This window comes from Gastrolobium bilobum, unplaced genomic scaffold (genome assembly GCF_033153095.1).
Source record: "Gastrolobium bilobum isolate Gb01-03AN ecotype WA unplaced genomic scaffold, APGP_CSIRO_Gbil_v1 utg111814, whole genome shotgun sequence".
Classification (NCBI taxonomy): domain Eukaryota; kingdom Viridiplantae; phylum Streptophyta; class Magnoliopsida; order Fabales; family Fabaceae; genus Gastrolobium; species Gastrolobium bilobum.
The window spans coordinates 651-12,373 of NW_026896239.1; the positions used below are offsets into that span (position 1 = coordinate 651).

General features: G+C 34.7%; 2 protein-coding genes across 2 annotated transcripts; both read right to left on the reverse strand.

The window, feature by feature from the left end:
- Window positions 1-221: 221 nt before the first annotated feature.
- Window positions 222-2,700, reverse strand: LOC133298422 (nuclear pore complex protein NUP1-like). The gene is made up of 4 exons (XM_061497700.1): window positions 2,389-2,700; window positions 2,207-2,287; window positions 1,165-2,097; window positions 222-621 (listed from the first exon to the last, which is right to left on the reverse strand). Exons 1-3 carry the CDS (start codon window positions 2,698-2,700, stop codon window positions 1,276-1,278), a joined length of 1,215 nt encoding a protein of 404 aa, XP_061353684.1. The 3' UTR covers window positions 222-621; window positions 1,165-1,275.
- On the reverse strand, window positions 2,678-8,641 carry LOC133298428 (nuclear pore complex protein NUP1-like). Its single transcript, XM_061497718.1, has 7 exons — window positions 8,217-8,641; window positions 6,363-6,409; window positions 5,430-5,729; window positions 5,263-5,349; window positions 4,761-5,156; window positions 3,812-3,951; window positions 2,678-2,975 (listed from the first exon to the last, which is right to left on the reverse strand). The coding sequence occupies exons 1-7, from the start codon at window positions 8,473-8,475 to the stop codon at window positions 2,705-2,707; spliced, it is 1,500 nt and encodes a 499-aa protein (XP_061353702.1). The 5' UTR covers window positions 8,476-8,641; the 3' UTR covers window positions 2,678-2,704.
- Between the last annotated feature and the right edge of the window lie 3,082 nt (window positions 8,642-11,723).

Consider the following 11,723-nt stretch of genomic DNA (forward strand, 5'->3'; position numbering starts at 1 on the left):
CACGCATAGAGGGCTTAAGCGCCAAAAGAGAGGGCTTAAGCGCCCTGGTGAATCTGTGCGTGGAGAAATTCTCTGCCACAAGGGGCTTAATCGCGCACAGTGGGTGTAACAGCCCGTTGTACACCGGTATTGTTAACATTCATTATGATATTAAGCGCAGTTACAATCACAACAATTCATTTATAAAAATGCGAGTAAATTTTTTCCGTTTATTACGCGAGCATTAAAACCGTAAAATGCGTAATAAATAAAAGCTGTGACCGTAACGGTAAACTCTTGCAGAATACTTGTTAAACTATTTGTATATCTTATCTTACTCAATACAGGACACTAAGGGGAGAGCTACTGGATATATTCCGACTAAAACTATTTGTACCAACAGATGGAAATGTAGACGCAAATGTAGCGCTTGAAGCAACACGTCCATTATCTTGATTTAATCTGTTGCTAAAAGTAAATATATTAGCAGGTGATGTCAACAATGATGTCGATGCTGCAGATGAAACAGCTGGCTCTGATGACGGAGGAGAAGATCCAGCAACTATATTAGTCTTAGCATCAGCATTATCTGATTCAAGAACTTTTGGCATTGAATCAACAGCAACAGGAACAGTAGTGGAGCTGCAAATGAAGGGAACATTTAATATATTTGTTCATTGTAACACTTCACTAAACATAATGTAAGATCCCTTATATCTCTTCACAAACCCAACTGAACAGTGTGTCAATAAGAACAGTATTATTATGATACATCACAGAAATCACAGTCAAATTGCAAAAAGTAAACACGAAAAAGTTCAAAATTCACTTTAAAAATGAGAACCAAAACTCAAGATAACAACTAATCACCACTTGATAAATTTGGCGAGTCAACGACCATGAAACTGTGAATGCAAAATGTGTTTTACAAATCAAATGACACCGGAACAGTAGCAGGGAAGAATGAAAAGTATTAAATTAAGACAAACTTATTATAGCAAACATGGGGAAAAGTAAAGTTATTGTGAAAGAAAAATATACTCCCATAACTCATTAGAGACATTCTTTTTTCTTTACTGAAAAGAAGTCAACAGAACAGACACAAATCTATATAAACTAGAAAATAATGTAGATGAGTAAAGGGTTATTTTGAGAGTGTTTTTAAAACAAGCCAAAATTACATACACTAACTTGATTGAGCTCGTCATCTTTGAGTCAGAAGAAGCACCAAATTTGAGACCACCAGATTCACCACCAACTGATGATGAGAAAGCAAATGGGACTTGGGGAACATAATCAACATTTTTGTTGATGCCAAAAGTTAAATAACGGAGCATCAGCACCTGGCTCCTTTGACGATGCAACTTTATCCAAACCAAATATTGGACCTGATTTAGTAGACTCCTCTGATGGAGCATCAGCAGCAGTCACCTCTGTTGACTGAACAACTTTATTCCCAAAGTTCAACAGGGGAGGATTAACAACTGATCCATTTTGTGAATTAAACTTCTCGGAACCCAAAATTGTGTGTGCAGCTACTGACACTGCACCCATTGTTGGCTTAAAAGTAGGATCAGGGATAGACGAATTTATGGACGTTGGTATATCAACCTTCTGACCAAATGTAGATCCATCAGCAGACCTAACAGGAGGTGAACCATCTGTTGTAAAACTTTTGGATGGCAATACTACAGATGAAGCTGGGGGAATCTCCTGTACATCAGTTTCAGTAGCAGAGGTAGTTTTCTCGGCCACAGCAGTGGAGCCTGTTGTTTCTTCCCAAGTATCAAGTTGCTGGAGTATTTTTGAGGCCATCTCGCTAGATTTTGAAGATAAAGGAGGAAAGCTAGTACTAGGCATGGTGTCATCAACATTTTCTGCTGACAATTTCGTATGCCTATGCTTAACTTCACCCAGCAGAATAGGCTTCTGCATGGAAGATGAAGGTTGCTGAGCAGCATCAATGCCAACTCTGTTCCTAGCTATAGATAAGGGGGCGCCTGAATGAGGTAAGGTTAAGCCTTTAGAAGATAGAAGATTACACTTGTGACGCATTCGGCGTATAGGACCAAAAGATCGTATATCATTATCTAATACAGAACTTCTACGTTTTAATGCCTGCTAAAAATGGGGAGGGAAAAAAGGTGAAATCCAGGAACATATCTCTGAAAAAGAACTCTAGAATGTACACTGAAAGGATAGGACTTATAATCACAAGTATGTAAACCCTTTGTTTAGAGCCAGAAAGCATATCATGATCCATCATCTTCAGCTCAGTATGCACTGGATCATGATATGCTTTCTGGCTCTAAACAAAGGGTATACATACCTGTAAAGTTAGAGAAACCCAATAAAAATCTCAACACTAGAAACAGAATTATCCAAAGTACCATTTAGTAAATGGCAAACCTTGAGCGTAGATATTGGATAAACTCTGGCATAAGGTGTTCGAGCCATTCTATATATTGCTGATCTTCCATGAGATCTTGGGGTCACAAAGCCATTTTCACGAACCCGAGCAAGGGTAGTTGCCCTTGGCACAATTGACATAACTGGGGATTTCTGAGCAAAGTGCTGATTTCTTAGTAGAGTTGGATCCTCTCTTGGAGGATTTCGCAAGCCCAGCATTGATTGGGATACCTTGGAAGGCCTGCTCCCCATGTAAGCCTTAGCAAGCTCGACAGGTGAAGCAACATCATAATAGAAACCTATGGACAGCATATGGTTATACATGACCACTCCAAAAAATATAATCAAACTTATATATCAAAGATAGGTATGAATAAAATTGTCGTACGCTGGAAGTAACATATGGAGTTGAAACAAGATGGTTTTCAATCCCATTTTCTAGTGCTGGAGTTTTGGGATATTCTTCAATTTGAACACGAGGCAACATTGGATCTGATGGAACCACTTCTGTCCTCTTCCCGTCTTCCCCAACAGGTGGATCCACGGTTCTTGAACGGATAAGCGTTGTCAAATGATCAATCTCAGATCTGCGGAAAAATAGACACTTACCATGAACAAAGTCCAAAAAGCTTATCGAGTGAATAATGTTTAAGAATATAGAATGACATGAACTTGATATGGATACCTAGAAGAAGCAAATTGTAATTTTTGCAACAAGAACTTCATAAGCTTCAATAAGTTACACAGAAAGTGTAAAATACAAAACAACAACCATCAAGCATTATCCCACCAGGTGGGCTCAGCTACATGGATCAAATGACAACATTGGGCTAAATTAAAAACCAAACAATTGTATAATTGTTCAACAATCCTTGTAATAAAAATTAAACAAACCTTTATAATTTGTCACGTGACATGCAACAAATTATCACATACATATATATACATGTTACATATAACATGTATATATGGATTAAGTGTTTCTCCTTTTACATGAGATACCTAAAACCATGTCATTTCGAGTTTGGGGAAAAAATTGTCATGATAATGACTAATACAGCCCCAACATGTACCAAATTGACAAAAAAAAAAAATCCCCCCAACACCAATATGACTTTGTTTTGGGGTCAGAGAAAATAATTTTATCTCTTGTAACATGAGAAACATTTAACCCTACACACACACACACACACACACACACACACACACACACACACACACACACACACACACACACACACACATAAGAGCGAACAAAAAACAAATCTTCATAAAAAATTTCATTCCTCAAAGTAGAAATTACATATTTACATTCAAGAATTTGCTGCAAATAAGATTATTCAATATTCAAAAGCAGGGACTACAGAGTCAGCAACCCAATGTGAAAAATAGTGATGCCACATGCACATCATACAAAGCATACCTGGTGAAAGTCTTCTGCTTAATTAGTTTCTCCAGTTCAGTTAATCCACCTCCATCTGAACAGTTAATTTGAACACCACTTTCAACTATTATTCCTTGTTGCTTGCCAGAGGATTCATTTGCAACCTGTTCCTCCTCATACTACAAACACCAAAACAAGATGACAATGATGATAGTAACAACAAAAACTAAAATTAATACAAAAAAGCGGGGCGTAATAGAGAAAAATCTGCATATGGATTATATAAGTAAAAAAAAAAAAAAAACCACTCCCCGTTAAACCCGACTAGCAAATGTGGGTGGAGGTAATCCTTGTACGCAGCCTTACCCTTCCATAATTGCAAAGAGGTTGTTTCCTGGATTCGAACCCATGACCTTTCAGCCATGAAGGAACAACTTTACCACTGCTCCGGTTCGCCCCCTTTATGGATTATATAAGTAATGACCAAAAAATCTTTCACTTACAAAAGAAAAAAAAAAGTGCAGCTCTAACCATGAAAAATTATCATACAAGGACTGCAAGAAGCCCCATCAAATATGCATTTTACTACTATTAACTTAAATATGCTACCAACAAACACTTTGAAAATAAGTAGATAATCCTTTAAGGCAGAAAAAGAGAGAGAGGATAGTAAACAAACATCATCTAACATTGAATCATATTTTTCATTTGAAAAATTAACTCACTTTACTCTATCAGGAATCAAAACCAAATGTATAAGAAACAAAAAAATAAAAATCTTAGCTATAGCTTCACTAATCATAATTTGGGAGCTAATGGAAAAAAGCAACAAATCACTATAAACAACAAGATTAATAGTACCAGCTCTTCCCACTAATATATATATATATATATATATATATATATATATAAAAGTCACATAAGAATTTCTAATATTTAAAATCAAGATAAATACAGGAAACCATCAAACAGTTGCAAAATATCAAACCTCATGTGCACTCATATGGAATGCCCTCTTTTTTTGTGGATGATAAGAAACGGCTCCATCAGGGTAGGCATCATCAAGTATTTTTGAGGCCATCTCGCTAGATTTTGAAGATAAAGGAGGAAAGCTAGTACTAGGCATGGTGTCATCAACATTTTCTGCTGACAATTTCGTATGGCTATGCTTAACTTCACCCAATAGAATAGGCTTCTGCATGGAAGATGAAGGTTGCTGAGCAGCATCAATGCCAACTCTGTTCCTAGCTATAGATAAGGGGGCGCCTGAATGAGGTAAGGTTAAGCCTTTAGATAGAAGATTACACTTGTGACGCATTCGGCGTATAGGACCAAAAGATCGTATATCATTATCTAATACAGAACTTCTACGTTTTAATGCCTGCTAAAAATGGGGAGGGAAAAAAGGTGAAATCCAGGAACATATCTCTGAAAAAGAACTCTAGAATGTACACTGAAAGGATAGGACTTATAATCACAAGTATGTATACCCTTTGTTTAGAGCCAGAAAGCATATCATGATCCAGTGCATACTGAGCTGAAGATGATGGCTCACCTTCAACAGCAACGCCAACACCCTGTAAAGTTAGAGAAACCCAATAAAAATCTCAACACTAGAAACAGAATTATCCAAAGTACCATTTAGTAAATGGCAAACCTTGAGCGTAGATGTTGGATAAACTCTGGCATAAGGTGTTCGAGCCATCCTATATATTGCTGATCTTCCATGAGATCTTGGGGTCACAAAGCCATTTTCATGAACCCGAGCAAGGGTAGTTGCCCTTGGCACAATTGACATAACTGGGGATTTCTGAGCAAAGTGCTGATTTCTTAGTAGAGTTGGATCCTCTCTTGGAGGATTTCGCAAGCCCAGCATTGATTGGGATACCTTGGAAGGCCTGCTCCCCATGTAAGCCTTAGCAAGCTCGACAGGTGAAGCAACATCATCAATAGAAACCTATGGACAGCATATGGTTATACATGACCACTCCAAAAAATATAATCAAACTTATATATCAAAGATAGGTATGAATAAAATTGTCGTACGCTGGAAGTAACATATGGAGTTGAAACAATATGACACTACAAATGAATATGTTTCCCCTTAAAGTTGAATGCCCCAAAAGAACCCTTGTGGAGGGTCCTAAAGAACGAATTGTGCTAACTAAACCTATCTTGGAATGCAATATGACACTACAAATGAATGTTTCCCCTTTAAGTTGAATGCCCCAAAAGAACCCTTGTGGAGGGTATCAAAGCACGAATTGTGCTAACTAAACATATCTTCGAATGCAATATGACACTACAAAACGAATATGTTGCCCCTTAAAGTGTCCTTAACTACATCGAAGATACAATATACACCTAGATAGGTTGGAAGACAAAAAATAAATAAGAGGCATAAAAATTAATATAATTTCTTTAGCATGAACACATATATTGCAGTAGCTTTGGTATAATATTAAGACATTGTCATTAAACAAAGGAACACCCAAATTATTTTTCATAGCATGATGGAAAAATAAAATCACACCCAAAAAATTATTCCTATGAAAACAGCAAACAACATATGTGAAGCATGCATACTTACAAAGACAGCTGCTTCCTGGTGATTGTCCCTCGCTTCCTGCACTGCTTCTGTGCCCAAAAAAAAAAAGGTAAATAAATATACATAACGGAAAAACATTGAATCATGTGATTTACTTTAATATAATAAAAGGACACACCAAGGTTATCAAATCACAATTCAAATCATGAATCGCCAAGTTACTTTTGAATCATGAATTAGAAATCATATCAAATCGTAAGATTCAGAAACACAATAAAAAATAGCTCCAAATATATCACATAAATAATATATTATGTACACTGCTCAATGTATGAATAAAAAAACAAAGTCTTACGTCAGAAAGTCATAATTGAGTGTCGCCATCAATTCAGATGTAAGATAATAAATAAAAAACTAATAACACATAAGTAACCAAGTCCAAAAATACTATGGTCTTTGGGAGTGTCAAGACTTTATTTCAGAGAAAGAGGAATAAAAAAATAAGCTTTCTTGGGTCTCAGAATCCCACACTTAAAAAATAGTGCTGTTGATAATGGTATCACGAAATGTACCATCCAAGTGTAATTTGAGTACACAGCAAGGCCAAAACACACTGTTCTACTTTACCCTTTATTTAAAAAAAAAATCATGTGTCCTTGACCTTCAGGTCGCATTGGGTCATACACAACCGGACATCGCGACCCGCATTACCCAAATAATTACAGTGGCAACGCAATCTTCGTACATTTCTTTCTGCACTAGATTATGCAATACTAAATTCATGGTGCAATTAAGGCCAGCCAGCAATTCAATCGTTGATCTGAATCGTTCACCCATTGACTCAAATCAAATCATACAACTGATGTTGTGAATCATCCGCTTTTGACAACCATTAACATTGTCGCACACAATGAAAAGGAAAAAATAAATCAAAAGTCACTGAAAAGTTACAACAAAAAGTTACCCATAGTATATACCATTATGAAAAGTTAGGAGAGCAGTGAGCCCACAGAAAAATTTCATAGCCTTTGGCCCCCATTTCTCATTTACAATGTCCTACTCTCAGCTTAGAAATTAGATATGCAAGCCAAAAACTTAATCACTGAGTTACACTATCATTTGTGTACAAATTATACCATGTCTATCATGTTCTTGAAGATATTGTTCACAAACTATGGGAACCAGTCTAAGACTCTACATCCAATTCATTTACCTCCCTATTTTTGAATGTTAGTCTCACTGAGTTCTAAAAGAAGGCAAGCCTGTAGAATTGGTAAAGTTGCTTCTTTGTGACTGAAACGTCATGGGTTCAAATCCAAGAAACAGTTTCTTTACAAATATGAGATAATAAGGCTACGTACAAGGATTGCCCTCATCTCAACCCTCACTTGTCGGTTCGGAGAGTGATTTTAGTCTTGCTGAGTTCTATCCTTTTAACCGAATCAACACATACAAATTCAATGTAATAATTCATTCATGATATGTTTTAGCACTGCCCTAACTATTGGGGTCCTATGTTGGGTAGAAAATCAAAGACTTGTTATTAAGTGTAGTGACTATCAGAAGATTACAAAATTTTCAAGCTTTCAGAAACATAACATCCCACAATATAGGAACTAAAAATCAATTACTTTTGAAACGTAAAACGATAATCAATAACAATAACAACAAAATTGCTAACTTAAATGCTTTCAAAATTGAAGTATTTGACATTATTTAGTAGCAATAACACCGAAAGAGATTAGATTTCCTCAGAAACCAAAAAGGAAAAAATATTGAAAAACAAAACCAGCAATTCGCATAAAAAAGTTATTAAAAAATAATAAAAATCACAAAAGCTTCGTTCAATTAAAATGAATTAATAAGTTAATTTAAACTAAAAAAGGGGAAAGATACCTGAAGAACGTGGTGGTGGTGGTGATGGAGGAAGGCGCTTGCGGAAGACGGAGGCGAAGAGCATGTTGGCGCTAGAAGCGATGAGCCTCTGTGCGGGATCAACGAGCTTCGAGAACCAACCATTGTTCCTGCTAGGGTTTCTCAGCGCTGTCAGCAGCCGTTTGTACGGCGTCGTTTGCGTTCTCTGAAACGGTCTTTTTCGGAACTTGCCGAACACTCCTCCACCTTCGTAAGGGTTCTCATCACGCGCCGTTGCCATGAGAGAGAGAGAGAGAGATTTAGAGAGAGAAAACGGGGAAGGAGCTTTCAATTTCAAGGGAGAAAGTTGAGAGCGTGCAAAATTAGGGTTTTAATTCTACGGAGAGAGAGAGAGAAATAAATAAATAAATATTTATTTCAGAATAATATCTGTGGGAACGAATATCTGGTGTGTGACTGTGAGAGAGAATCTCACTCCTTTCTCCTTTTTAGTCTAGTTTTTTTTTTTTTTTTTTTTTAAAGACATAAAAATAACAGTACTGAATGTAATTTCTCATTCCAATCACTTTGAATTGAAATTTAAAATTAAAATGAAATTACTAATAAATGAATGGTACATATATTGTAACAATTAATTAGTATTACTACCAATGTTACTATCTATCAATTTCACCGTTATATCAATTATGTTGATTATCTAATTGATTATATTTATTTCCATCTTTGTATGGTCATGATTTTTCATATTTAATGTGAAAACATTAAATATGAGAAATCATAATAATACAAAGATAAAAATAAATATAAAATATTAAATATAGAAATCATAACCCTACACAGATGAAAATAAAATAACCGTTAATCAACATAATCGATCTAACGATGAAATTAATTGATAGTAACACTGATTAATTGTTACAATATCATTTTCCATTGAGTAAGACAGACAAGGGTGAGCTTCTAAGTTCTAATGTATCGATTTTATACTCTAAATTTTAAATCCTCCAATGAAATATATTTGTATGTTTTGCGACGGGGAGTGAGAGAAAAAAAAATGCAAAAAGAGAGAAAAAAAAATTTCTTTAGTGTATGTTTGAAGGGATAGGTTATTCTATCTATTTATTTTTTCTGTCTACATTTACCTATCACTCTGAAATACTATTAGATCAAAATCTCAACTAACATTTATCTTTCTCTCTTTTCTTGAGATTCTGATCTAATACTGTTAGAGAGTGGTAGGTAGAAAAAAAGTATTTTATTTAAAATTATAAAGAAATTATATTTATTTACAAGAATGTGATTAATAAACTTTTATAATTACAAGACTATCACCATAAATTAATTTAAATATGAAAAAAAGTTGGATTCATTTACCAAAGTACCATTAATGAATTATCATAATTATAAATTGTAATTACAAAAACAATAAAACTAAAAAATAATTTTTCAAGGGAAAAATATTTCTACTTTTATGCATAAAAATTTCTTTGCCACACTCGAAGTTAGTGGGTCGCATTATCATTCATTTTTAAGCGAGTGTGGCATAGAAATTTTTTTTGCATTACAAACAGAAACATTAAACCATTTTTGAAACATCTCTAACTTGTTCTTCTTTTAATTTTCAAAAATTAAAAAACAGTTATTGTGTTGAAAATCATTTTGCAAAGCAATACATTTCAAACAAGTTTTTTTTAATTCTAAACATTAAAAAACTATTTTTAAAAACGAAAATGAAACATATTATTTTTTTTCCTTTGTGGTTCCATGAAACATATTTTTTTTTTAAGATACATTTTTTTGTATTTTTATTGTATTAGAATTATAAAAAAAATCTATTTAGATAACACATTCTTGGTCACTTATAATGCAAAACTTTTCCTGAAATCCTATCAAGGTAAAAGTACACATACCAAACAAGTTGAATCAAATATCTGTTTAATTATGTGCATAAAGGAAATGATAAAGTGATAACTACTTTATTTCGTAAGCATGCTTCAAATCCTTTAAATCATATTATTGATGAAATTCAAAATTATTATAATTTGCATATATATTTCTTTGCATTCAACATTGAAACTTTTGGATTTGATGTTCACTTTAAGAAGCTTACTGTGATTAGATTACCATTTCATTTGTCAAATAAACGGTAAGTTGTATATAATGTTGAGGTGTGTTCCTCCTTTAATAATATGGAGACTGACCATGCAAGACATTAATAGCGCATGACTCAAAAGCTGATCAATCACTTCGATAAATGCAACTACTTTATTAAATGATGAAGTTTCTGAAAGAATGTGAAAGGCCTACCCCACCTATAAAATGTGATGAAATTAGAAAGAGAAAGTTTAGTTGGTCAGAGAATCTCTCTATAATAGAAGTTTAAGTGTGTAACCTCTTCATAAAAGAACGTTGTATTCCATCCTTATATGGGTGAAGTATTCGTAATAATCCTGAGGGTTCCATGTTAAAATTGTTGTGTGTTTTTTCTTTCCCTTCATCTCCATTTCTACATCTTTGTATTTTTGTGTTATTGCGTATTTGAGCCGACTTATAAATAGGTCGACCTCCAAGTGTCGAACTGGTGTGCTCGACTTGAAGAACTATTTGCTTTGTAGTGAAAGAGGGACCACATCCCAACAATAGTATCAAAGCCCGAGATTAAGGGTTTTATGAAGTGGTAAAGTTGAACGGAAGGGTTTCTCATGATGGAGACATGTTCAAACTTATAGCATATAACTATTCATATTGGAAGCCAATGATGTATTCTATATTTTGTTATCTGACCTTTCATGCAGGAAGTGAACTTATGGGTGGAGACTACTCCATAAACCCTGAGTTTACTGAGATGTTGTCTCTCACCCCATTTGGGGATATATATTTCACATAAAGCAGTAGCAGGAGAACCATCACAGGGAAACGGACCCGCACATGGTTAGAGCATACAGGATCAAGGAAGAATTTATATGTTGGGATGTCTGCATTTTGTGTGCATGATATAGTACCGTGCACTACTATATAGACGAATATGTATTTTGATATGGACGACAGAAGTTATATGTTGTGAATTAGGGTACCAAGATTATGTACATGATGTATATTATGTTGTGCGATATTATCAGTGATGGCGCGGAGCCATTGTATGGTATTTTTATAAATAGGTCAGTGTGTGGATTGAATTTATCTATTATCAAGTACAAGATATTATAGTGTGATTTAATCCATAGTTGCCTAGTTTACAGCCGTTATGCTGTCCAAGAAACTTTATCCAGAACGGTACGTGATATCGTATTCGGGTAAAGGTATGATCATTAATTATGATCACAGGATTTGTACAGTACATCATATACGTATGAGACTGTACAGATATAAGAACTTTGATAGAAAACAAATTATGAATGACAATTACATTGTGTAAACATAAAGGAAAAAGTAAGTCTTCCGCGAATTTAATCAGGTATGCTGCACTGTTAAGACTATATGTTTGTTAACAAACCGATTACTAAATTGGGGCGTTGCAAGGTACAACAA

What these genes read in the sequence shown, in the direction of transcription:
- LOC133298422 (XM_061497700.1), bottom strand. Translation starts at nt 2,700, where the DNA reads ATGCTGTCCATAGGTTTCTATTATGATGTTGCTTCACCTGTCGAGCTT. An exon ending in ATCCAATATCTACGCTCAAG is followed by an intron (nt 2,288 to 2,388) that starts GTTTGCCATTTA and finishes CCCTTTGTTTAG; the next exon opens with AGCCAGAAAGCATATCATGA. An exon ending in TTTCTGGCTCTAAACAAAGG is followed by an intron (nt 2,098 to 2,206) that starts GTTTACATACTT and finishes CATTTTTAGCAG; the next exon opens with GCATTAAAACGTAGAAGTTC.
- LOC133298428 (XM_061497718.1), bottom strand. Translation starts at nt 8,475, where the DNA reads ATGGCAACGGCGCGTGATGAGAACCCTTACGAAGGTGGAGGAGTGTTC. An exon ending in ACCAGGAAGCAGCTGTCTTT is followed by an intron (nt 5,730 to 6,362) that starts GTAAGTATGCAT and finishes TGCTGTCCATAG; the next exon opens with GTTTCTATTGATGATGTTGC. An exon ending in TCCATATGAGTGCACATGAG is followed by an intron (nt 3,952 to 4,760) that starts GTTTGATATTTT and finishes TGGTGTTTGTAG; the next exon opens with TATGAGGAGGAACAGGTTGC.